Below are 27,667 nucleotides of genomic sequence, written 5' to 3'. Positions count from 1 at the left end.
GAAGATCTTTAATTCTCAACAGCCTTGATAGATTTATAGAGGCAAACTTTCACTGTAACTGGGAACCATTCCATACAACAGAAACATCATACAAGTATTGTACACAAGTGCTGGATCTGAATGATACAGTTATTGTACAAAAACTCTGGATCTGAATGAAACAAGTTCTCTTCCTGTAGTAAGATTTACTGCCTAGTTGTAAGAAATGTCATAATTTCAGGGGAAAAATGACTTGCCGCTTCTTTTTTTTTTTTATGGTAGAAACTTGCAAAAAAATGGACTTTTTAGCAAGTGAAGATCTGTCATTCTGCCCATAAAACTCTGACCTTCCTAAGCAAAATCAGGAAATATATCTGTGATTTTCCAAGGGACTGGAATTATTTAATTTTAATGTGCAAAGCTCTTCCCATCTTTTGGCAAAAAGATCAAATCCTCACATCGGAAAACAATAGTTTAAAATAGTGGTCTGGAAATAAAATAAGTTACTACCATGGCTGTAATTCCATGTGTCCATACTGCAGCCTATTATATCTCTGCTTGTCACCAGCATTAGGATGGGCTGGACAGCTTTTGAAATTGCTACTTGCCCAAATTTTCTCCAATAATAAGTGACAAAACATTGTTATTGCAATATGGCTGTTCAAGGGAACCTGGTAAGTTTGTTCCTGTGAACTGGAGACTTCAGATCCAGTCTAGTGTCCAAGTAGCAGCCTTTCAAAAAAACCCTGCCCAGAGCGTGGCTCTTAGGCTCAGCAGGCTGCTGAATGTTGGGTATTAGGTGGAAAAATTATTAAATCCAAAGTGACTGAACTCAGTCTCCTGTAACACCACATGGCAGAGTGAAACTGAAGTACCCAGCTCTGACTGAATGGGCATAGGAGAATGTCATATTTCTCTTTACCCCTAGAAAAAAATCCAGAAGCTTAGCGCTGAACAAACTGTTTAGAAAGGCTGTAAAACTACATGCCCACACACAGAAATACAGAACTTAGTCACATCCTTTGTTCAGAAGAGAGCCAGAAGATCATGAAGTTATCTTCTAACAGAGTGTTCCCTTACGTGGTTCAGCTGGGTGGCAGGTACAATACCATGCTTCCTTGAACACTGGCTTCCCTGCTGAGGCTTCTTTCTATAGCAACGATTCTACTATTTGTGAAATTAAATTAATGATTCTAAAGCAAAGAATTATTTGGCTGTGTAAGATAAATACTTTTCCCTTTCCCCAATTTTTAAAAAATATTTTAGAAATATCTTTTCAGATTCAGATACATGTAAACCAGACTAAAAATCAACAGCTACTCATGACAACATATTAACTCATCTGATTACTGATATTAAGGGAAATCCTGGATCTCAGTTTCTGGCAGCTTCCCTGATTGAAAGAACACTGCAGAAGTTTTATTTCATCAGCTTTGTTAGTTACATTTGCTGTCCTGATAAACACATACTACAAAGTGCAGAAGCACTCTGCGTTATCAAATTGCCTTTGATCACTTAAGTCTAAATAATATATCAAACTTTCATCACCCTGAAGAAGAACTTTTAAGGTATTACACTGCTGATATTTCTTCTAAAATACAAAACCACCACAACCAACAACAAAACAAACAAACCCCAACCAAAACAACAAGAAGAACAAACCCAACGCCAAACCAAAAACTCAACAAAACAACCAACCAAACAAACCCAGCCTATTTTTTCTATTTTGTGTTAATTCAGTTTAATAATTTGATCTCTGTGCTGTAAATCCTTATTTTCTACACATTTCTTGATAATTACATGAAAACTGAAATTTGCGATAAAAGCTGATGTATTCAGTGTTATATTACTATATCTATGTAAATATATTTTACAGAAAAAATTTAAGTGACTCCAGGGCTTCTGTTAATCCTATTCACACTAAGTTTGCACTGCTTTAAGAAACAATTTGGAACGCTGCTATTATAGTAGTTGTGCTTATGGGGAACATGTAATACCAAATGGGGCCTCTGTTCACTTATTAGCTGTCAAAACATCTGTGTTACCATGTACAGGAGAACTTCTATAGATAGGGTCCTTTTGAGATACGTGGTTAAACCATTGTTTCTTTGAAAGCCATATTTGTGGCTAGTGTAAACATGGACAAATTTGTCTTTACAGCAAGAAACCTGTCACAGAACTGATGCAGTCTGACATCAATGAAAGTCTAAATTTGCAAAGTCAGTGAATAGCTCTAGGATGAGCTGCTTTAACATGAAGTGTACTGGCCCTTCCTGCAATCATTCACTAAATGGGTTTGTGCTCACATAGTACTTTGACCTATGACATCCTCACTAAAATAGCAAAATAAGTCAAGGTAATATTTTTTTGTGAGTCACAAGTGCTTTAGTGCCTTTTTTGTAACTATCAACATAATTTTCTGATCCTCAGCCAGGAGAAAGTATCCTGAGGGCTGTCCTACAGTGCAGGTCCTGTTTTTTTCCTGCCCCGAGCAAAGACTGTTTTTTTTTTTTTAATGGGTTCAGGAGCTTTGGAAGTAGTTGTTGAATTTTCCCTGGTGTGTGCTGATGAGGAAAGAACAGTCCAGTGCAACTGTCTGCATCCTTCCTTGGGGCCAGGTAACCTTTGGACTCTAGAAACTCCTGCAATATTTTCTTTTTAGCTTTGTACAAAGACCTTTCACCTGACTAAGACAGCCGGCTACAAATCTAGCATCCCCAGGGCATTCCTGAGTTTTCTTAGCTGAGGATAAGATGGATATATCTTACTTTGATATTTACTGAGCTTTCAGCAACTCCAGAATAGCAAACAAAAGCCTTCTTTACTATTACTATTAGTATCATCATGAGTGTACTGGGAGGTTGTCTCTGTATTCTTATTTCATCTGTGTATAAATAATTATACAGAAACATTTCTCATTATGAATAAGCAAGTAACATGTGATGTCAAACCCCAGAATCTATGATGTAATTACTAATTACAAAATATTCTGACTTCAAAAGACAAATTTCATAAAAAACACATCTGTACCTTTTTACTGTTTAATTATTTGAGTCTTTACAAATTTTAGTCCCAGAGTTCTGCTAATGCACCTGTCTTACCTGAAAGACATCTCAGTTGTTAAGTTCAGACATGTAGGAATAACACAAAAATATCTTCTCAAGCAAATATGTACTTCTCAGCTGCGTATAGGTAGGGAACAAAAATTCCCTGAAAATTTAGTTGCATCTTTATAACAATTGCCTTACCCTTCCCTCTGCACTTAGAATCTCTCTGTCATATCCTTAGGAGTTTTTCCCTCTCCCACAGGGATTCGTGTTCTGTGGAGCAACGTGAAATAGCTGCTTTTGCTAGCTTGGTTGGAAGAAACTGAAACCGTGGGTGGATAGAAGAGAGCTGCATTCAGGTTTGGAAACCCTTTGTTTAATTCTGATCCTCTCATCTCAGCTACAAAGAGAGATGGTGTTAACCTGCTGCTGTTAACAGAGTCTGATCTAAACATGTTTTGAGCACCTCACTTTTTTGAAGTTGAGAAGCTTAAAGTTCTTAGCATTTTATGTAATCTGGTCCCTAAATATTGGGTGTGGAAGGATGGACGGATGGATTTCCAAGTGTGTTGTTACTGTTCTGGAATGCTGTGCAGTTTAGTTGATCTTGTCTGATAAAAAAAAAAATAAAATAAATCTGGATGTACCAGATGGTATGAAACTGTCTGAACTCTCAGTTTCTAAGATGTAAAAGGTACAAGTACTAAGATGAAACCAATGCCTTCTAAAAATGTGCCAAGTCAGTTCACTAGCCCAAGGCTATATGTAGTGAATTTCTAGAATATATATCTTTCCAGAAGTCTGTATGTACATTGTAGTGTCTATATACATCCAGAGCCAGGAGAAGTTGGTCAGCATTTTCGTGAAACAAATGTATGCATCTTTTGGGTCCATGCTAGTAAATATATGTTGGTTGAAGAATATTATCCAGGCTGAGGTTGGAGGTGAAGGACATTTCTAAAACTATTCCCAGTATAGCATGTTGAATGCTTATAAAATCTACCTATAGATTTAGCCACCGAACCATAAAAAGTAAACGTTGCTTGAACATCTTTGAATATTCTCATTTTAATAATAACTGGAATTTTAAGGCAGATCGTAACTTAAAAATTCTTACACTGAGGACTATCTAGTTCCCCAAGTCTCAGTGGTCTTTAACATGGTTACTGCAGACTAAAGTGCTCCCCAGTGTATGCGTGGAAAGATCTGGTCCCTGATATTTAGGCCATATTCTATTGTAACGTGTTTGCAATTTTAATTTTTAAATTATTTAGAATGGGCAGCATGGCTTATATATTTTATAGTATAAAATTGTAAACAACTTAGCAATCAAAGATGCGGCAGTCTTTTCCTCTCTTTAATCCATTTTCTTTTTCCCCTCTGAGTAAACTTTCCCCCTTCTTTCACTTTATATAGACAGAGTTTCTAATGGTTCCTGCAACCATTCTCTTGAAAAACTGGAGAGAAGCTGGAGTTGCGTATGCAACATACACACCTTGCTTTTCTTGTAATCAGCTTTTTAATTTGTCTGCATCATGATGGCTATGACAGAAATATTGTTGTGGCAAGCATCCTGCCTGCTGCTTTTCGAGGGGATCTTCCTTCTGTGCTCTTGGTTCATGTAGATTCAATTCTCACTGAACTTCTACTGTAATTGTTGTATTTGGATTTCATATTATTTTCCCTCAGCTTGACGGTAGTCAGCAAGAAATTATGGATGGTTGCAGAACAGATTTGAGGAGCAAATAGTTATGGCAAAAACATCTCTGTGTATCAGACAGAGATTCAGTAACTAGCAACATAATAGAGAAATTCAGATGTGATTTGAGTTCATCATCTGGAGGTTTTCCTGATACAGAAGATATTTTATTCTTTCTAGAGCTAATTTCTGTATCAAGAGAGTGTTAAAAACTGCAGTTTATCTCTGTTGTCTGATCTCAAATTTCTGCCTTACAAATTCAGACCTGACCACAACAAACTACAAGAGTGCCTTAGCAAAAAGTCCTAGTAATATCAGTGGGAGAATTTCCAGCAACCAGAGCTGTGCATAAGGATTTATTGGGTGCTCCAAGAAAATTAAGAGCCCAAAGGTTATTGTAGCCAGCCTAGATTAAAGGAAACCCCCATGTATCAGTGGTGATGAGAACCAAAAGGAGTCCTGAAAGTATTTTCTTCCTCCTTGTTTTCTGTTCTGTTCTGTGTATACCCTACTTAGGATTCAGCCTTCATGCTTAACTCCACACATGAGAATGCACAAAATAATATCCCAATTGGAAAGTGAATATTCAAAAAATGGGCTTATATAAGAAGTGTACAGAGATGGACAAGAAGTGTACAGAAATGAATGTAGAGTGGTGTAACAGGCACCCTTACAACTCTGAATACAAGCCAGACAGTGAGCAATACTGACAGGGAAGGAATGAAACTTATGTGAGGCCCTATACAGGTTAATAACAGTTGTGATAAATAGCGAAGTACAGAAGAGCAGAACTGAAACTTGAATCTCTTTGCTACAGCTAATTACAGGCTCAGGTGGAATACAACTACAAGTTTCTCTTCATAATAGTCTGCCTACTTCAAGATGAATAAATTAAGAATGAGATGCTTGGGGGAGGGGGGGTGTGCAAAAAAAAAGAAAACCCATACTTTCTTGTTTGAAATACAACATTGTAACAAAAGGTTGTTTTGTTTTGTTTTGTTTTGTTTTTCCTTGATTGGATGATAATATAATGTAAGATTGTTACCTACCTTAAGCTCTCTAAAAAAGATGCTACTCCTGGCCCACTCAACAATGGAGAAGAGGGTTTGGTCAGCCATTTTACACATAAGCCCAAATGTGTTGAGCTTCTCATGTTTGCTTCTGTTGGCTTGCTCTTGCTGCAGATATGCCATGATCTTGGCTTGAACCTGTGGCTCGTCTGGCTCACATTTCAGGAGTTCCAATATCAGATGTGGAATACTTGCTGGTGAGCTTGTTTGATAACTATCCATGTATGAGTAGCCCATTATTGACTCTGGTGAGCTGGTGTAAGGGTCAGGGTACTCGGACTTGATAGCACGGCTTGGAAAATGGCCATAGGTTTGGTAGCCTTGCAAACTGCCATGGGGTGGCATTGTCATACTAATTGGAGAGGTTACAAAGGGACTTCTGTCATAGTCCGTAGGAGGCAAGGCAGTGTGGTTCAGAGGTAGGCCTTTGGAGGCAGAATGGATGTTCTGGATTGCAGAGGATATTGTCAGGTCAGTTGGCATTGCTTGAATCACCTGAGTCATGGCTTCCAGTTTAAGTCCGTTTGCTCGGATAAGAGCTTTCTTCTGCTGCTTCAATGCCCTGTCTCTCTTGTACATTGGTCCAAACTTGTTTCGACCACCACGCATTCGGTCCGCTCGCACAGCTGTTGGGGGAGCGGAGGAAGTAAATAATAATTAAAACTTGGAATCAGTGTTCTTTAATGAAACGTACATTAGCACAGAGCAGAAATGTAAAAATTCAAAGTAGCACTTTTAGCCCTAAAGGAAAAGGTTAATTTTGACTTAACAAATGTAACTTTTTTTCTGGTAATTTAAATATCACATGCATATATTACTAACATAGAAGGACTTCTCTTTACATTGATTAGGACACAGGGACAAACACAATGGTTGGCCACAGGAATTTCACACCTGCTATGGGATCATGTGGAGATCTCAATGTATATTTGGTTTTATGTCAAGCTACTGTGTCACTAAGAAACAAGGGCTGACGTCCAGAATTTGTCTGAGACGGATCCAACTGACCACATTGTCTCATTATAATCATTCCATTACTGCCTTCCACCGCGGCAAAACATCTGAAACGTAAATTGTGAAATGTTCAGTAGTCACAAAGGGGAATATGTTTTTCTTGGCAAAAGGTAAATATTTCCTTTTGATGATTCTGTTCAGGTTGGAGTAAAACTTTAAGTGATTTCTAGTTAGCTAACAGCTTTACAGAAATGTTTAGCTGCAGTTGGAATGTGCAGAGAGAAAGCTGTCAGCTTGCTGCCTTCCACACAGAAGGTAGAAGTGAAACAGAAACTATTGATGCTGTTCTGGCTTGTAATATCTCTGGAATTAGAAATAATTAAAACAAATCCACCTCAACAGCTGCCTTGGGAGTCATGCTGGTGGTCTCTGTCACAGCAGTGTCTGTCACCATGGTATATATGTAATGGACTAGCAAGGAGCTCTCACCAAGCCCACCTTGCCCAACAGCAATTAGATTGAAAGAGGAACCTTTGACAGCCTGGTGACATGTTGAGACTGCTGAGATTGCTGGAGGTTAAGTTCTTGAGCTTTTTATCTTAGGGATTAGTAGAACATTAAAAATTTATTATGAATGCTAGATACGCATAATACTGTACATTATCATAAGGACTTTAACGTTTAATGATTTTTTTTTTGTCCATGGTAGTTTATGAACTCGACTTTAAGGCTATATATATTGCTATCAGGGAAATACACGTATAAATGTCACAAGTATTTAGAATTATAGAAGTACCTGTTTTTCCAATTTTTTAAACAAAGGAAAAGTTGTATGGATGTGTGGATAAGGAAGCTAATGTATATTTTCTAGAGTACCTTCAAAACTACAGGCACTTTGCTTAATTTTGTAGTAAAAATGCTGCTACTAATATTGCTGTTGAATATTGATTTTGACCAAAATGCAGAAAATTGAAATAATTAAATCACTACAAAGTTAAATGTAATTCACTTGAAATCTGTACATATAGTATCCTCCCAGTTACTCTCCAATTAAAAACTGTGAGCCAAATTTGATTAGCAAATACTTTTGCGTAACTCCTATAAGGTGAACTACATGTAATCACAGTAAAGAAAATTTGGTCCTGTGTCATTGTCAGCAATTGAGAAGAGTTAAAAGCAGTAGATAAATGTATTTTATCCTTATTCTTAAGGTCAACAATGAGAAAAGGATTCCAAATGTTCTTTTATTGTACCACTGGAATTTGGAAGATCATGTAGTGATTCAGGATGTTTAGTGCAGTGTGTCAGTCCTAGTCTTGTGGACAAACACAATAGTACTGAACCCATGAAACTGATTTTTCTGTTTATCTTCAGTTATACCAACAGCTTTCCTTTGCCAGACTCAGGTGATTGGGTCTTATCCTTTATGGTTGCTCACCTTGGCCTGATTTTTCCTGGTTAAGTTTTTAGGGTGAATGCCATTTCAGTACAATTTTAAGAATAAGGAATTTAGGAACTTGTCCTTGGTCATGCAGAAATGTCATTTGCTGTGAGATCTGGATTTTAGTGTTTTATATATCAAAGTTAGAATGAACTGTGTATGATTCTCAAATTCAAGTCTGGTGATTTTGCATTCAGTAATCTCAAAGGGTATTGTTCTCTGTACATGAGAAAGTGAAATGCAGTCAAAAAGTATACTTCAAAATGCCTTATTCTCTTTCATTTGCAATAGTGTCTCAGGTTTAGCATCACAAAAATATAGGACACAACTTTAGAGGTTATTTGGTTCCTTAATCTCAAAAGCAAGTTGGTGTCCTAAAACCCCTTATTTTATCTGTTTCTCTGTTTTCTGCTTTATTGTCAGAAGAATATATATTAAAAACCAAACCAAAACAACACACACAACAACAGCAAAAACCCTAGATAAAATATAAATAAAATCAGATCACTCCCCATAGCCATTTTTTTCTAATCTGGACACTTCTTACATATTTTATGTTTAATATAAATTTAGTCTTTTTTTCAAAGCTGCAAAACTATTCTGTCTAGATCCATTCATTCACAAACTCTAACATACTGAAATATCAAATTGCACATATATATATGAAAAAATGGGTTATGATTTTGACTAGTTGTTAGTGATTTACCATTTACTCATTAGATTTTTCTATAAAGCAACAATTTCAGTTAGCACACAAAGTCACCTTCCACTATAACTTCAAAAACATGATAAATCGGAGCATTTAAAAAATAAAATAGCCCATAATAACATATGTAACCCTATCATTTTCAAAATCAATCTGTAACATAGTTGACAATATCAGCAAGACTATGGCTCTTACCTTCCAATTTCATTCCAACGCTTAGACATTTTTGAAATCGACAGTAAGGGCATCGTTTTCTCTGTGTTTTGTCAATCTGGCAATTCTGATTTTCTATACATGTGTACCTTTTGTTATTCTGGACTGTTCGCTTAAAGAATCCCTGTATGACAGATACAAAAGTTAGCCTGTTTTACTTGAATAGTGTGTTTCAGCATTTTATTTTATGGAAATCATTGTACCATACATTTCAGACACCACCTGAGCATTTATGAAGTTACACAGTTTACTTTAAATTGCAGTGAGATGTACCCAGGAGAAAACCACCATACTCCAGAGGAGCTTTTCTTGTGTTAGAGCTACGTTTTATAGGCTTATGTCAAAGCTTGGTAAGACTGGGTATAGCCTCCTGTGCCCCAAACAGTGGTAACAGAAATAGTGAGACTGACTAGTTTATTTTGTATTCTTTAACGAAAGCAAGATTATTAAAGTCTTCCTTTTAAAGTAGTTTTACATGAAATAAGCAGGGACTCTGTTGCAGAGATAGCAGAAATACAGAGTACCTCTGGCTACTGTACATCCCACTGGTGCATGTTAGAGGCATAATAAGTGCTTGTTGTTCACTTCTCATTGATTATTTTTTAATGAAAATATAATGTGCTAAGTTAATTTTTCCATACAGCTAAATATTTTAAATAGCATTGTTCTGGTAAAGGAGTTTCCTTTACAGTGCATTACTTAAATAACTGTAAAGAACTTAAAAAATTACAAGACAAATTTTATATGTCACAAATTCTTAAGTATTTAAACCCTTTGGTATAATAGAAACATGCAGATATATTTATCTTCCAATATGATAAGTTGTATTTACAAATATTTTATTCTCAAAATTAATAATCTAAAACAAATCATACACTAGTTACTTGATTTTGTATGTCAGGTGGACTCTGACAGTTATAGATTGTATGAAAAAGGCCATTATAGTCACAGAAGTTTACATCGTAATACTGAAGGATGAAAAGAATCTTAAGGAAGCTGCATTAGATTTTGCAAAGCTGATCTGTTTTGAGGATACTTTTCCTACTTTATCCTTCAGCAACAGAAATACTCTGAATGTATACAAATCAACTAAAATCAATATTTAGGACAGTTAGGAATGACAATTGTTTTAGAATTACATCACTTCACAACAGCAAAATACTTAAAAGCAATGTTAAAACTACAATTCAAAACAGTCCAAGTTGTTTCAATTTGTGCAGATGAGATCTCTCCAAGAGACTTCTAAATCCTAAAGCTTTTTTGTGGTTAATTTTTCGTGTGAATGTAACAGGAAACATATCAGAACGGAGTCAAATTATTACACAACTTTTATTTAACTATCTTTTTTTTCTGATAATATTTGAAACTTTTTTGCTGTTCTTGTGTTTGTATGAAGTAATTAGTACAGAACCTTGCAGCTTTCACAGGTGAGAAGTCCATAATGGTACCCAGACACTTTATCTCCACAGACTGGACACAGTTCTTCAAGATCTTCATCATAAGAGTAATTCACCATTTTAAACTGAGACACTGTGGAAAGGACAAATAGCACATCCAATTAGAATTTACATTAATAACTCGATTTTTCTGCAACTGTTCTCATTTAGAGAGAAAGCTCACACACACCACTGCAAACTGGGGGGAAAAAAATCAAAACGCAGCTTGCATTGAGAAATGCAACTTTTCATCAACAGCAAATCTGCATATTAGCAACTGGAACACAAGCTATCAGCTCCTTAGTTTCATGTTGTAAATATTTATATTTACAGAGTGCCCTTAACCTAGTCCTTATGTGGAATCAAACTAAATGAATTCATTTAAATCCGAAAAAGTTAAGGGGCAAGCTTTAAAAAACAGAGTGAAAAGATTGTCACTAGTGTATTTTAAACAACTCAGTTCGTTTTCTTTAAAGTTTTCTTTCAACATCAGTCTGCAAATATTTACTTAGCCTAAACTTGTCTTTTACAGACACAGCACTTTTGCGCCGCGTTAAATAAAAGTAACTTACTATTATAGCAAAACTAGCTTAAAACAACGCCCTCCGCGCCCTCCCAACCGAGTTGTCTCGGGGTGACCGCCACCCATTCGAGCCAGCTCGCCTCCCCCTGCTCCCGCCGATAGGGTGAGCGCAGTGTCCAGGGCTCCGGGGGTCGCAGCCAGGTCCCTCGGCGACGCGGAAGCCGCTCGTAGCCCCCGGCGGCGCGGGTCGGCAGAGGGACAGCGGGCCGGGACCGCTTTTCGCAGGGGATGCAGTCGGGGTCTGCCCAGCCAGCATCCCGGGTACCGGGTCTGGCGGGAAACCTGCGCGCCGGGGCCACCCGAAGTTTCTGTCACTCGGGGAAAAGGCGGGGAGGAGCCGGCCGTCGGGAGGGGGAGAGGCGGGTTACAACAAGCTGAAGGAAGGCACAGCGTGCCGCCGCTCGAGCCGGGCTCCCCCCACAAAAAGCCCAGTCAGCCTCACTGGTTATTCCCAAAAAGAAACGTCGCCGCGAGGCCGGTTTCTTTCTCCTTCCCTGCTGCTAAAACTCCGATCAGTTCGGCAGAGGGCATCTGAGCAAGGCGAGGGACGCCGGGCATCGCAGCGGCACCGCTTGGGATGTCGCATCTTGGCCGGTAACTCCGCGCTGCGACAGTTTGGGGCACCAGCGTGGTCAGAGTCCGCCTGAAGCCGGCGGACCGGACGCCCTGCTGGGAGTGCGGGAGCTGCGCGCCCTGCGCCACGGCAAGGAGGCTGCGCCCCGGCGCTCGGGAGAGCTGCCGGAGAGCGCGGGCAGCATGAACCCGCCAGCACACAGCCGGGAAAACGTTTCCAGAGCGACCTCGACACGACCTGGGGCAGACACGGGGCGGCCGCAGACAGGGGAGGAGGAGGGCCAGGCCGTCCCCTCTCCTCCCTCGACCGCGGCTCTGCCCGGCTCTGAGACGAAGTTTCTTCTCCTCGCAGGAAAAGCCAAGTGGGAAAGCAGGGGTTTTCCGAGCGCTGTGTCCTGGCACGGAGCCTCCTTCGCGGGCGAGAAAAGGGGCGGGTGAGCCCCCCTCAGCACCTCCGAGACCCCTGGGCCACCTCGCCCCTGCTTCCCTGCAGGCTCCTGGGAGGAGAGGGGATAATTTCGAAAGAGCAGCCGGGAAGGGAATTTCTGTCTTGGGAGAAGAGCGGAGGGCAGGGTGGGGCGAGGCAGGGAGCAGACACCCGGCGGCGGCCCTAAAACGGGATCTCCGCCGCGTCCCTCCCGGCAACGCTGCAGCCCGGAGCAGGACACCGAGAACGGCTTCGTCCCGCTCCAGAGAGGCATTTTCAGCGCCACTCCAGCTCGGGAATCCCGTTGCCTTTCCGGGTACCCCGCAAGGGCGCAAATCTGCCGCGGCGTCGGGGCTCTCCGCGGCAAAGTTTCGCGCCGCTGCCACCTGCGCTGTGCCTGCGGGAGCCGTACTCACGGGACAAAGCCCTCAGGGCCCCGTTTCAGGACGGTGTGTGGCACACGGGGTGCTCGGCCGGGCTTCCCCGGGTAACTCCCCAGCCACAGACTTCGAGTCGGTTTTGCGCGAACCAGGGACGAGACCGAGAGCCCCCGGATCTGCAGCGGGGCCAGTGTCTTCTGGCAGTGACCGGTGGGGCGTCTACACCCCGGGAAAGACTCCGGCCGGCCAGATGCTTGACAGTTCCACGGCAGCGGTTGCACCTCCTGCCGGGGGCCGTGCCGTGGCCCCGGTCCCCGAGTCACAGTAGAAGTTGGCCCACGGTAGCAGGGGCTCGGCGGGGCGCGGAGCGAGCGACGGCGGGGGAGCTCGCAGGCAGCAGTCGTAAACTTTTTTTTTGGCAAGGCGAAGGGGCGGTTTGCCGAGGGGGCCCGAGCGTGCGCGGAGGGGGAGCGCCGTACATTTTCCCCCTTACCTTGCATGTTTTCCGGCATCTGTCCCTGTTCCCCATTCGACCGGGCGAGTCCCAGGGCTTCCGTCTCCACTTTGGGCAGCATGACAAGACGGCTGCGGGCCGGGCTGGGGGTTCCGTGTCCGTCCGCGACACCGGCACCTGGACACGGCAGCACAGATTTAGCTGGAGCAAGGGGCGCTCGGCGGCCGCTGCCTCTTCTTCCTCCTCCTCCTCCTCCCTCCCTCTGCTCCACGCCAGCCCTTACTCTGCTGCAGCGGGAGCAACGAGTGGCCCCAGCCGCCGGCAAGCACCGCCGGGTGCCCGCGGCTGGCTGAGCCGCGGAGCGGTAGTCGAGCTGCAAGCGGCGGGGGCGGAGAGGAGAGGAGGAGGAGGAAGACCGGGGGTGCCGGGGAGGAAGGAGGAACCCCGGAGCCCGCAGCTCCGCCTGGGGCTCAGCGCGGCGGCAGCCCGGCGCCCCGATCCATGCGGAGCGGCACAGTGGCGAGGAACGCTCTGCCGCTGCTGGTGCTGCTGGACAGGGTTCCCACCCCCGTCCCCCTCCTCCCTTCCTCCCTCCTCCTCCTTCTCCTCCCTCTCCCCCGCCACAAGTGCGGAGGTGCCGAGTCGGGACCTCTAACCCCGGGCCCGCGGGGAGGCGCTCCCGGAGCCCGGGGGCTGCAGGGTGCAGGGAGCTCCGGCAAAGGGGGCCCCGACACCACCCTTGCAGCCAATAAGGCAGAGGCGGGATGAGCAACACCCACCGCGCACACATATACGAACAGGAGAGCACACACTTGCCCAGCGTGCTCACCCGCTGCCCGGTTGTTAAACCAGGCTGTAGGGCGGGTGCCTGGGCTGCAGCCACCCTCCCGGCCCCAGCGGAGCCCGACGGGCTGCCAGCACCCCCAAGCAGGGCTGCGCCTACTCTCTCTCCCGTGGTGTGCCTCCTTGCCGGTGGGCAGCCCCGCTCCAGTTCCCTTGGGGCCGGCGGGGGCTGCGGGACGCTCGGCCCTCGCCTTCCCTCCGGGCGGGCGGGGGTAGGTAGCGGTAACCCCTGCGTTTGGAGAACCCCAGCCCTTGCGGTCACGTTGCCGCCGCACAGCCCTGGAACCTGAGAAAAGCGGGAGGGAGCCGCGCTAGAGCTCACTGTACCTATTCTGCTTTTTTGGGTCTCCTTCCCTTAAAGTTCTTGCGAAATCTATCGGTGCCAGTTGCGTCGTTTGCACAAAAGCCAATACCCTGGCAGAGCCACCGCTTGAGCAAGAGCTGCCCTTCTCTGTCTCACGGTGCAACGAGTGCACTCAGTTCCAGGTTGTCCCAAAGAACTCGTTTGTCCCAAGAGGATGCCCCAGCCCGGCGGCCCCGCGGCGCGGCGAGTGGCCCGGGGACGGCGGGGTGCCGACCCCCGCCGCGACCCGGGCCGGGGGTCTGCCCGCCCCCGCTGCCTTCCCCGCCCCTTCCACGCCGGGAGCGTTCGGGGGGCTCCGCGCCGCTCCCACTGCGGCGCGAAGGTTTGGCGAAGTGGAACGAGCGATATTTGCACCTTTGAAAGCATCCGAGCTCGCCGCCCGAGCGCTCGGCTGCCGGTACTACCCTCACACTTTCATCTCCGTTGTGTATATTCAGAGCTGAAAATATTTGCCGTGAAAATTGCTTCCGATTGAAAGTGAGGCGCGGAACTGTCTCCAGCGCAGAGTGTAGCGTTTCCCATTGGTTGGGAGAGAGTTTGTGAAAACTGACCCTTCTTGTAACTTACTAAATATTTGTGATGATCACAAGGTGCGTAGCGATGGGGCAAGCCCTCCACGTGCTGACAAAGGACTCAAATGTACTTTCTTAGTTTAAACTTTTTGCATCCACTAACTGGAAGATGAGACCTTTGCTAAATTCAGCGAAGATCTCAAGCCAAACACTAGCACCACTGGAGTAGAAAATGTCTTTTTCCTTCTCTATGCAGGGTTTAACTTTTTGGGAATAAACCCGACGCGCAGAGAAGCTCGGACCTCTGGGGCTCCTTCCATTCTCAACTTTTCCCCATTCCCCTTCGGGCGGGAGGGCGAAGCACGCGAACTCTTGAGCTATATCAGCACGTTCTTTCTCCAGTTATAATTTCACAGTTTAGCAGCTCGCCTGCGACTAAGTTTTAGCACAGCAAAACGACGAGCTGCGGGAGTGGCTAGATGGCCAAGGCGGGACGGCTGAAAACCATCCCGGAGGAGCGTTCTTGTTTCTAGGCAGAAGTCGCTCGGGCTGACACCCCGTCTTGGCTCTTGGGAAGTTGTTCCCAGATACGTGAATTACAAGGAACCCCTCTCGCATGCGTCGCCTTGTGCCATCGTCCTTCGCTGAGCCCGGGCGGCTCCGCACTGATGGCGTCCGCAAGCGCAGCGGCGGCTCCGCTCCTCTCCTCCAGGCGCCCGCCGGGAGAGGCTCGGGGATGCGAGCCGGGAGTCTCCGTGGGGCCTCGGTCCTTCGTCCTCGTAAGCCTGCAGCCGGGCCTCTTCAGCCTGCTGCTGGCCCGACGGGTGGTCAAAGGACTCCGGGGGCGACTCGCAGAGGAGTTCGGCCTCCTCGCAGCCCTTCCCGCAGAAGAAAGGTCCGGCTGCAGTTAGAGCAACCGTGGGAAGTTTAGCACAACGGCAGGACACGGCCGGATCTGGCTCCTACAGCCCGCGCGGCTCCGTCGGGGAAAGAGCCGATCCCTTCCCTCCCGCCCCGTGCCGCTGCTCTCGTTACTGCTGCTTCGGGAAAGGCGCTCGCATTTTAGTTGTAAGCCAGGGAAAGATACCCCGCGTCCGAATCGGGCAGGCGAAACCTGCCCGAACTCAGCCGAGGCAGGTGGGCTGCGGCCCCTGCGGGCAGCCCGGCCGGGACGGCCGTCTGTCCCCTCCGGCGGCTGAGCTGGCCTGGGCCGGCTCTCCCTGGCCAGCACTCCCCCTCGGGCACGGCCCTAGCACCGGTCCCTGTGGTCTTTGTTGTTGCTTGTGGGCTTAATGTCATTACGCCGGGGAAGCGTTTGGAGCGAGTTCACACTGTACTTCGCAAAGCCACTCCACGAACTATCGCTCTGGGTGAAAATACTTTGGAGTGGTTATTACACATCCACATTTCTCCGAAGTAACAGTTTAGGGCAGTGCATATTATAGATGATACCTGGTCCCTTGTGCCTACATTTAATTTAACATGGAGTTCTAGCTCTCACGATTGCCTTGAGCAACCTTAATTACCCTTTCTTCTAATCTCTTCTACATTCCTTACTAAGTTCTCCAAACTTTTTAAAATGTGATTTCTCTCCTGAGTTTACCTGCCTTGTTCTGACTTTGCCTGAAGGTCTTGATTGACGCGTGTAATTATAATTATAAAAGATGATGGCTCGGGGAGACTCCAGCAGCCTTGATTAGTACGAGAAGCAAGACCTGGAATATTTTATACTTTCCTGTTTAAATGTATGTACATATACATTAAAAAAACACGGTCTAATTTTAAATAATCGGAAGCTTCTTACACTTCTTTGTTTTCAAGGTAGAAGGTTCTGTGTGATGATATTTAAAGGAAAGCTTCGGTTTCTTGGAGCTTCAAAGAGGCCACGGAACCTGGACAAATTTGAAAGCCTTTTTCTCTAAGCAGGGACATTTCCCATGTTGGGGGTCTGCTCGATGGGCATCAAATAGCACGCTCCCTTCTAGCTTTGTGTCGGAAAGTGTCCCCGAGAAAGTTTAATTTATTTTCCCAGCGAACTAGCGAAAGAGTTCTTTTCTGAGGGAATGTTCAAGACAAACTTCGCTGAAGTAATATAAGAAATAAATAAATGAAGGACTGAAACTTTTCTGCTGGGAAATCTGAATCCAAAGCCGAACAGAAAACCTTAGAAGGAAGTATTTCAGGCGAGAAATCCGCATCCTGTCCCTCCTTCCTCTCCCGCTGAGCATTCCCGTTTGCCGCCGGCCCAGAGCCGCTCCGAGCAATCCCTCACGGAAACCGGTGCCTTCAGAGAGGCGCGGGGCGAATCACCGCCACGCAGCCGCTCTAGGGCGCAGCGACAACGGCAGAGCCTCGGGCACAGAGCAGCAGAACCACGGGCACAGGCTGGCACAGCCCCGGGCTCACAGGGGTGCGACCACAGGAAAAGCCCCGGAAAAGGCAGCGTGTGGCAGTGCGGTAGACGCAGGACCCTTCCGCACCTGGGAAAGTTTATAAAGCGAGTTTGCTGCTTCACCTCACACACCTCTCACGCCCAGTTTTACGAGACTGTTTGCACCAGGAAAGTGTACCCAATAAAGGCTCTGGTCTATTTCCTCTTCTCTTCTCTTCTCTTCTCTTCTCTTCTCTTCTCTTCTCTTCTCTTCTCTTCTCTTCTCTTCTCTTCTCTTCTCTTCTCTTCTCTTCTCTTCTCTTCTCTTCTCTTCTCTTCTCTTCTCTTCTCTTCTCTTCTCTCTCTTCTCTTCCTCTCCTCTCCTCTCCTCTCCTCTCCTCTCCTCTCCTCTCCTCTCCTCTCCTCTCCTCTCCTCTCCTCTCCTCTCCTCTCCTCTCCTCTCCTCTCCTCTCCTCTCCTCTCCTCTCCTCTCCTCTCCTCTCCTCTCCTCTCCTCTCCTCTCTCCTCTCTCCTCTCTCCTCTCTCCTCTCTCCTCTCTCCTCTCTCCTCTCTCCTCTCTCCTCTCTCCTCTTTCTCCCTCTTCCCCCTCTCTCTCCACTAGTATTTTATCTCTCTCTTTTTTTAAAATTTTATTTTATTTTATTTTATTTTATTTTATTTCCCTTAACCAGATCACCCTTTCAGTATGAGAGGGACCTTCCAAATCCCGCAGACAACGGGCTCCTCTCTTCACTTTCTCGAGGAAATATTGCTTTTAATTAATAGGGATTCATTTAAGCAGAGTCGCTAGTATCTTCAACTCAGGCTTTAGGTAGTAAACTGCCCCCTCTAGAGAACTGAAAAAGAAACCCAAACACAAATATATACTTTTTTTTTTTTTTTTTTTTTTTTTTTTTTTTTTTATCCACTGTCAGCGAAACAGAGGAGTGTGTGCTTCAGGCTGAAATACTTTCTGTAGTAAAAACAGCATGCAGGAGCGCTTTCCAAAGCCTACTGCTTTTTCTCTGCTGTGAATCATTCACTCTTGCCTTACGGAGATGTCGATCCTCTCTGATCCGACATAGAGCACCATTTCCAAACAGTCAATTATTGACTGAGAAGCTATTTTTAAAGCCCGACCGAGCTCACTGCTGCACGCTGGAACGCACTGTTGCCTTACAAACACCTGGCAGTGGCGGGATGCAAAACTACAGGAGACTTCGGAGCAAGGAGTGAGCTGGGCCAGGCGGGTGGTAAAGCATGGCTGTGATTGCCTTTCTTTTATTGCCAAGTGAGTCATCAGCGAAGTGTCGTAAGGCTGCACCTCGTCCTGCTGCTCGCTGCTCCTGCCCGCCCGCTCTCCCCGGTGCGCATCGCCCGCGTCGGGGCGCGCACGGTGACGGTTGGTCACTGCTCCTTGCAGGGCAGCTTTCCGACGGAGATTTTGCCGAACAAACTGGAAGGCGTGGAAGGGCTGAGCCTCTGGGGCGTCTGTGCAAAGCTGAGGCACCCCTGGGGGCCTTTCGGGAGGCAGCGAGCCCTGCCCAGAGCTCGCAGGAGGGGTTCCCTGCATCAACACCAGCAGCAGCAGCAAGCCGCAGCCTTGTCCACACGGCAGCCTTTATCATTAGGACACTTACAGATCCTGTTTTGCAAGCAGGAACTCTGCTCGGTTTGTTCTTTTTTTCTTCGATAAATTACATGCCTTTCGTAGGGAATACGTGTTGTAGTCCCGCACTGCATGGACCTGTTGCCGCTAACGGTGCGACGGGAAAGCGTGCGCACTCTGATCGCTCCTGCGTGCTGCGGGGGTGGCGGCTCTACCTCCCGAACGGGAGGCGAGGAGGTGAATCCAAAAGCAGGGCCCCTCTTGGCGCCGGCCCTCCCAGAAGCGGAACCGCTGGCCGGCGCGGTGCTGTGCGGTGCTGCGCGCGCGGCAGCGCTGCCGGCGGGAGCTGCCGCGGGGCCAGGCCGAAGGGACATGCGGACGGTCCCGGCACTGCCCCTGTCCGCCGCGACCCCACCGCCCCTTTCCCAACACTGACAGTTATTTACTTTTCTCATGAGGCTCTTTTGTTTTCTGCCTGCGCTGTACCTTTTGGAGCCGAGAGTGGAACATCTAGTTAAAAAAGCTAGAGCTTGGTCTGGAAATAGAACTCCAAATACATTTGTATATAGAGCAAGGCTCCTGTCAGGGCTGAGCTCCGGTCTCTGTATCATAAGAGATAATTGATTTCTATCCTGCACAGACAGGCTTAAAAATGAAATTTCTTTCGCTGGGGTAACTGACCTTGATCTGCTGGTGGAAAAAGAAAGATATTTTAGGTCTGCTTCTTCCCCCTTCAGCAATTATGTTTTGAAGCTTGGAAAACTTTATTTAAAAATAATTTAATAGCTGGTCTCTATAATGAAAAATGTTCAAGCTCGTCTATCTATATCATCTATATCTATATCTATATCTCATATAAGATTTCTCCACATGTAAGCATAAAACCGTAAAACAAACCATGAGAAAATAAACTAGGCATAGTTCATACTGAGAAATCTGGATAAGGATTGTGTACAGATGCATGTCTTTTCATTGTATATAACAAGGTATTAGTATATAAGGTTGCATATCTATATAAAATATAAAATGTACTCACTTAATATGTGAGTAAATTCTATACATTAATAATAATCTGGCACGAGAACCTACAAGTGTTTTCTCCACAGTGCAGCAAAACACAACTCCTGCTGCAGATAATTCTTCCCTTTTACTCTATATAAAGACAAGTTTGAGAGCTGACCTTTAAATTACCCGCATGGACGAGTGGCTGGAGACGTTTTGTCAGCATTGGAGGTTTCCCTCTGGAGACCACAGGCATCATCAGGGTTACTTTGCCTCATGTATTTGGGTATTTAAAATCAGACTAACTGGAAAAAATTTAGTGTGAATGTAAATACTGCCCCTTTCGTAGGAAGCTCATTTGCAGTATAATGACATGAAAAGTATTTAATGGGAAGAAAAATTTATAACAGTAAAGAATAACAGCAAAAGTTCACTGTTATAAAAAAATCACCTACTACTCATGTCTTGCAGTCCTCACACAGCCCAAACTGCTCAGTCTTGTGGAAGCTTTGCCTGTATTGTTGCTGGCCAAAATCCTAATCCAAACTTTTACAGATATTTTCTGCCTTTCTTAATCATATGAAATGTCATTATATATGCATTCTAATAATAAAAATAATACAGAAAAATAAACCCTCCCAAACTCAGGAGCACTAATTGTAATGCTGTAAACTACTGGAGGACATACATTAAAATTAAGAAGGTATTATACAAGCTAAAAAAAATCACAGTAAGAAACTACAACTTGATTATTTTTTCCTCTTACATAACCATTTTTTCAAGTTAATGAAACAGTTATTTCTGTTAAATAATCATAGCTAATGCTTATAAAAATTGCATAGTGTCCCTGAGGACACTTCGGCAAGAGTCTGATTGGAGGACAAATAAAACTAGTTGAGTCGCTTTGTATTGCCCTGGAATCTGATAGGAGGGAAAAAAAAAAATTTCCATAACATTTTTCATAAGTCCGTATGACGTGTGTGATGTTCTTCATCTGCGAGATAGGATGTACTGTTAAGATTTTGTGAGTTCCAGCTACCTCTTTGACTATATGACTGTGAAGCTAAAAGCAGGTATCAACAACTCATACTGCAGCTCCAGGCTGGTTGTGTTTGCTCTCTGAGGGGCAGATCCAGTCCCATTTAAATCGGTGGAGTCTGATTTGCCTTCCTGGGAGCTGGATGGGAGAGAGCTAGGTCATTCTTGCTGTGGCACGTCACTGATTTATACCAAAAACTAACTTCTTGCTGGCTGAAGGAATGTATTGGGTGCAAAGCTCCCTAACAAGGGCATCTTTCAACCTCTGCAGTGGGAAGCAGCAAGTGCCCATGGCCTAGGGGCTGGCAGCGGGGGGGGCTGTGGAGGCGGTGGCAGGGACACCCTCACAAACCCACCCACTGCTCTGCCATGGGTTAGCCAAGAAAAAGTGAAGAAGGCGCTGCGATGGACTGCACAGAAGTAAAAGTCTAGGCATGGGATTTACTCTTAAGAGGACCTGGCCCTGCCGTTGGTTGTACTTATACCCTGGGAGGGCAGCTTTCTCTTCTGAAGAACTGCTCTCCAAGAGAAAATTAGAACAGAATCTAGCTCTTTCCTATTTGGTTCCCCCACCTCCAAGCAGAGGCCCACAGGGTGGTGCCAGTTATATTTAAACCTTACAGGTATGCAGCGATCAGCTAATGATGCTGAGTTAGATGTGCTTTTCAGGGATGCCACTGTGGGCTCTGACTGTGCGGTGCTGTGCAAGGGCAGAATACTCTCCTGACCCAGAGCACACAGGATTTCAGAAAGTTTTGCAGGATTTAGGCCTACTTTTTCTGGGACATGCTATGCAAATCTGTCCCGGTATGTCTGTGATACAACACATATTTGGGTGCATTTTGGAGGTATGATGACAACAGAACTCTGCTAACTTATGTCTCCCACCAATCTGTTCCTCATATCCACATGATTTAGCAACCCCAGACCTGGCAGTTTTTTTTGAAAGCCATGAAAATGGCACTTAGTTGGTCTAAACATGACAGATAGGAGTGCCTTGTTTTCCCTTCTCCTTGGGTTGTATCACTTCACCTTGAGAAATCTTATCTGAGTGACCACTCTACAGACACATGAGATATACTGTTATTTTGCTACTGCGTGATGAAGGCTGAAGAGAGAGGACCCGAGGCTTCCCTAGCACCTTTCCCTCCCTGGCAGGCAAAAAGAGCAGAATTCAGAGCAAGGCCCAAGAAAGTGAGTCCCAGCTGGGAGGCTGGACTCACTCTTCTTTTCCCTGTATTCCTGGGGGCACAGCTGTGTGAACGAGCTCCCCAGACCTGCAGAAAAGTGCCAGAGGCTCCCTGGCTTTGACTTCTTTGTGGTTTTGCTGGGATGAGCCCTCCTGGCCTGGTGTGAACATACCCTCACCAGAACCATGTCCAACAGCCTGAGACCACACTTTGTCCTCTGGCTGTTGAGGATAGGATACCCTGATGGTATTGCTGGAGGGTCCACATGGCTCCGTCCGAGGAGAGGCACCAGGAGCCCATCCTGGAGTGGGGCTGGCACCAGGCACAGCCAGCCAGGAGGCGGGCAGTTGCAGGCCTGGTGGTGTGATCCACAGGGCATTATTCCTCCAGCCACCCGTTTGCAGCCCCGTAAACCTCACTGTGGTGTTGGACATGGTTCTTGTGTGGAAGGTGTAGGGCAGGTAAAAAGGTTGAGAAGGGAGGCCCTGGGGGTCAGTTGCCTGGGAGACAGCTAGGTCCGAGGTGGGAGCCCTTGCCGTGGGCACACATCCCTGGCAGAAGCAGCAACTCCACCCAGGAGATCAAGATCAGGTTTCAGCTAGGTTTGAGACTATTTCCTGCAGCTGTTGCTGCACCCTCCATCTACACAGTTCCAGAGACTCCCTTGATGGCAAGGTGCCCATATCACACCCAGCATCATGTCAAGCACCTTACCTGCCATGTGATGACGCACTTTGGGGGCAAGAGGAGGCGAATGAGCCCTGCTTCCCACACGTGGGCCAAAGCTCTCTTCTTTGATCCTTGCAATAAACTGCTATGCTAAAGTGCAGCCTTGCAAAGCCCTGGGCTATGGAACCTGCAGCACTTCTGGGCCAGCTTGAGAAGAGCTTTCTGCTCCATGAAGAAAAGGTTTCCTTTGGCAAGCCTTCTGCAGTCCCTCTCGTCCCTGGCACAGGCTGATGGGGCGGGGGATACTATCACTCTGCCAAGGGAAAGGCACCTCACTCCCAGTGTCTGGTGAGAGACAGAATGACCCAAGATAGGATGTGCAAGGAGAAGGACGGGGACAGGCACCCATTGGGGCTCGGCCACAACCACTGCAGCCCTGGCAGCTGGGGCAGCTGGCTGTGCAATGTCCCTTATGCCTGCAAGCCAGAGACACCCCTGCCTGCCGGCTTTCTGGTGAGGAGAGAGTGCTATTTCCATATGCTACTGAAAATGTTCACTTCTTCACTGCTCTGAAGTCTTAACTGACTTTTCTTATCCAGCCCACCCCATGGAATGACAATACAGAAAAGACCTGACAACATTCCTGAGGTTTTCTTCAACAATAATAGTCAGGCCAGAAGCAATTTAAATCTATTTTTTGCAAATATTTATACATGCACACACACAAAATTTCACAGTTATTAGCAATTGTAATAGATAAAGATACCATTAGTTATCTGATTATATATTTGATAATCACATTATCTCTGAAGAAAAGTGTTATGCACTGAATCGTCAGCTGTTTTCTTACATTTTTATATTGTATCATAAAATTCTATTTTTGCCTAAATGCATGTACAAATTAATAAGTTTTTTGGCTCACCCAGTTGTAACAATTTTTACAGTTTGAAGAGCACTAAGTCTAATATATTTATGCAGAGTGTTCAGAACAGTTAGAAAACTGTTACTTACCGACTGATGTAGGTCCATGTTTTATAGAATCCTGTATGATGGCTGTGTGGGAACCAGAAGACATTATTAGGTGTAAATATACAGTACCCTTGGGTGCAAGGTGTGCAGCATTGAGTATAGAAGAGTTGCAGCCTGTAAACTTTTCTGGCCTTGAGACCCAGACTATAATAGCCTTCAGTGAAAGTCGGTGTGATGAACAACAACAAAAAAATTATCCAAGAATTCAGAAAGTAACAGGCATGTCTTTGAGTGGACTCTGTACCTTTTCTACCACTAGTGACCTGCTGTAAACCATGTATCCCATTTCATGATAGTCTCTAATCAGAAGAATTGGAACTTGTGATAGGTTTGGCACTGTCACGTGATTTTGTACAGCTTGATAAGAGGACCCTGTTATAAAGTGACAGCAAAAGAGATAAGAACTCTTGGCAGATAATGGCAGAGAAATGATTAACCTAGAGTGGAGAAGTGCTATGAAGCCCAGAGAGTGGAAGGTTGTAAAGTGGTGGGGTCGTAAGATCATACTGAGTGGATGAAAAGCCATACCAGCCTAAGTGTAATGACTATAAACTCAGACTTGTGACCTGTCTTCTTGGTGTCATCACCTCTTTGCACAGTGAACAGCAAGCATGGTTGTTTTGGCTTCTGTAAACGCTCTTTGGCTGGCAAAACAAGCAAGCATTAATTCCTTAAAGGAGGCTTCTGAACACGCTTGGGATTCTAAACTCTGACTCACAGCACCAGCAAATCTCTGCTGGTGGTTTGACAGACAAAACCATTTTATTACCCCAGTCCTCAGGCAGGAGACTAGCCCCAGGTTGTAGCTGTTTCATTGAAAGCATACACTATTTTCTCAGTAAAGATCTTCACAGCATGGTTAAACATTGATATCCCAGGATTATGATACATAGACAGTATTGCACTCACCTCTAAGGCTGCGGGGTACAATACCTATTCACAGCATGTCAAATGGCTGTCAGGTTTTTTGCTGTAAATAGTTGTGATAAAGGCGGGCAGCTATGCAGATGACTGAGTGATTTTTCAACTCAGCCATGAATGGGTCAGGTTCTGCTTTCAGACCCGCCAGGGGAAACACAGGGAGCTGCTGGTTCCCAGGTGACATCATGCTGTCACCGTGCTGCCTTCACAGCAGCCAGAGCGCAGTGTGGATCCTCCTCACCTGCAGTGCCACCGGCAGCCTCAGCAGCCGTAGCCCAATAGATTAAGTCTGCATACACTTTGTGAAATCAGACTCAAGCCTGAATAATCAGATGATATTTGATATTTCAAGTCTCTTGAAAAAGAGAGAGAAGTTATTCCACTGTGGGCTAGATCTGAAGCCTCTTGAAGTCAGCGGGAGTTTTTTCTCTTTAAATTTGCAGAGAGCTGTAAAGTAGCATATGCTTTTTTATATACTTTGTCATGGTGGTTAGACTTCAGTGATAAAGTGGCAGACAGGTTAGTTCGTGCTCAAGCTGAGCTGCTTTTCAGGCTTCTCCCAGCCAAGATGAGAGCTAAAGAGCAGGTATGAAAATGGGGTTGATGTGGCAAACTGTGCAGTGACTCAGGCCTTACAGCCAGGAACCCTGAGTGATCACTTGGTCTGTGCAGTACTACTCCCCTCTACAGCCCCTTGTTGCAAGGATGGCAGGCTGTAGAGGGGAGGCTTGATTTTCCAAATTCTTATTAGAAAACTGCATGTATATTTTGTATGCTTTATTTACCATGCTGGACTGTATAAATCAGACGCTTGTTCACCCAATTAAGAAGTCACAGTCATAAATACTCATTTTGTCTATCGTACATGTAGCAAGAAAAATCATATACAATTGTGCACCAAAAACTTTCAGAAATCAGGTTTCTCTTCCTCTTTTTTTTTCTACTTGTAATTATAGTTGTAAAGTGAGGAAACTGTACCAAGCTATCTCACAGCAATGCTATGAATATTACTGGCTTGCAATGTGTATGAAATGCTTTGAAAGCAAAACATACTATGTGACTGTATCTTCCTATTTATTACAGGAGCAAAAATAATTTACAAGTCTGGTTAAACAGATACCATGAGTGGTTTTTCTCAGGGTCACTGCTGTTTTTTGTGTTCAGATTGAGTGAAAGCTAGAAGCCAGCTTTTATAACAGATTTCATACAAACCTAAAGAATTAGATTCTCTGTCTACTCTAATTCATTTGGTCATCAAATAGATTTTCAATTCTATTCATGAAAAATGAAAACCTTACTTATTCCACCAGAAAAAACATGTCTTTGGGGACTGGGGATAAAATAAACGAGAAATGCTGGAAATGATACTGCCGTTAGAAACTTTCCACTGTGTCATCAGAGGCATTGCTGGGGCACTGTTGGCCCATATACAAGAGTCTCTATAAAGGAATCTGCTGCATGTGGGGGAGAGAGATACTAAATCATAGGAAATATAAAGAAACTTCATGCTTTCGGCTTCAAACGCTGTCATTCCTTTCCTTTTTTGCATCAGTATCAAATGTCAGGGTCACTGAAAAATGTTATTTTTTTCCTTTCTGATACTCTGTCTCCATGGATAGAGGAATGTATGCCAGGTGCACCACCAGACGGACTTTGCCTTTCTTTATACCTAGTCCGGGGGGGGAAAGAAACTCGTAGGGAAACTCCAGGACAATCTCTATCAGCATATGATCCAGCAGCTCTATATGTTCAGCAGTGATATGTTAGAAGTACATAAAGCTGTGCATAATGAGGCATACAAGTCATACCAGTGAAGCTAAGTACCTGGGTTTATGGTTGAATAATTTGCTTGATCAGGAATTTTGAGCTGTACATTTTCATATGGTTTAGCAGCCACTGACCATACTGGGAACAGCTTTTCTTAACTGTGATTGAAGCATCATGAACTCATTTTGTATCTCAGTGTTTTCCAGGACTGCACCTGCATCCCTGCTGTATTATTTTTTTTTTTTTCTCTTTCCTTATTTTCATCCTGAGATGGGAGACAGGACTTTTGAAAGGTAATTTTGTTTTTTTCACACATGCTTTTTTGTCTTAGGTCTTTCAGGAAGATAATGAATTGAAAAACATTTAGTGTGTGTGTGGTTTTTTTTTCTTTCGAGTTCTTGTATGACGAAATTGTCCCTTGTTTGTCCCTCAGACAAATGTCCCTCAAAGAAAGTGTACCTGATTTCAAAAGCTTGGCAACAATCCCTCCTCTGACTCTTGCACATCAAATTATTTTGCAACCATTTACTACAGAAATGGAGTCGTAAGGAGTTTCTCCTTTTGTGGGCGTTTTCACAGTGGCATTTCATTTGGTCATGTAAGGATGTTAAGAAAAAAGCTCTGGAAATGGATTGATGAATGAGGAGTGACCTTCTCACAGAGTTTTAATCCCTGACTTGCATAGGTTGGTGTAAATTTAGAGAGCTCAGTTAGGAGTTTGCAATTTTCCTGTAATATTTTGGATGTTGCTCTTCTGAATCCAGTAAGCTCCTCATTGTCTTTCTATGCCATCTCAAGGTATTGTCGCCTTTATTATCAATGCATCTCAGAAAAGGTAAGTGTTCAGCACAGCACACATCAAATGAGGAACATCAGCCCCCTTCTACTGGAAGTCCAGAGCACATGTGGTGTTGATGCTGGCATGGTGCCTACGTGGCATGAGTTGTCTGCTCCTGAGAGTAGTCCAGTTGGTTTCAGCTGGAGGTTTGCTTAGGTGGAAAGAGATACACAAACTCTGTTATTTGATCTGGAAATCACTCTTTTAAAACTTTTCTTCATTTCAGCCATTCCAATATTCCTCCTGATCTATCACAGACATTTAAAATTCTTTTGGAAGCTTCAGTTTTCTCTACCTTCATGAATTTTATATTATTTTATATGTGCAAAACCAAGGCATTAAAAATACAGTTTCATGCCTTTTCCCTAGCAGTTCTGTAAAAGAAATTAAGAGAATCTGATGTATCTGGTGATCTTCAACTTTGGGGTTTTTCAGTGAAGTAATTACAGTACTGAAATGTAAATGTCTAATTTATTAAGTTATTTCCATCAGTTGAGTCTCAGATCCTGTTTGATCTTACAGTATGACTGCACTATTATGTGTCATGTTAGT

At 44.8% G+C, this 27,667-nt stretch overlaps 1 protein-coding gene across 3 annotated transcripts in view; it reads right to left on the bottom strand.

Moving 5' to 3' along the window:
• Positions 1 to 23,855, bottom strand: part of NR5A2 (nuclear receptor subfamily 5 group A member 2) — a 93,922-nt gene extending 70,067 nt beyond the window's left edge. Inside the window, exons 1-5 of one of the 3 annotated variants that reach the window (XM_065842605.2) lie at positions 23,572 to 23,855; positions 13,002 to 13,139; positions 10,521 to 10,639; positions 9,092 to 9,233; positions 5,775 to 6,421 (exon numbers count right to left, since the gene is read on the bottom strand). In XM_065842605.2, the coding sequence (XP_065698677.1) occupies positions 5,775 to 6,421; positions 9,092 to 9,233; positions 10,521 to 10,639; positions 13,002 to 13,139; positions 23,572 to 23,635 (1,110 nt within the window). In that variant the 5' untranslated portion in view covers positions 23,636 to 23,855. Of the gene's footprint in view, positions 1 to 5,774; positions 6,422 to 9,091; positions 9,234 to 10,520; positions 10,640 to 13,001; positions 13,140 to 13,245; positions 13,420 to 14,132; positions 14,153 to 23,571 lie in introns of those variants that run through there. The other 2 variants (XM_071810323.1, XM_065842607.2) reach the window with 2 other exon arrangements.
• Positions 23,856 to 27,667: the final 3,812 nt, after the last annotated feature.

Source organism: Patagioenas fasciata, chromosome 6 (genome assembly GCF_037038585.1).
Source record: "Patagioenas fasciata isolate bPatFas1 chromosome 6, bPatFas1.hap1, whole genome shotgun sequence".
Classification (NCBI taxonomy): Eukaryota; Metazoa; Chordata; class Aves; order Columbiformes; family Columbidae; genus Patagioenas; species Patagioenas fasciata.
This window is presented reverse-complemented; position numbering and strand designations above follow the sequence as displayed.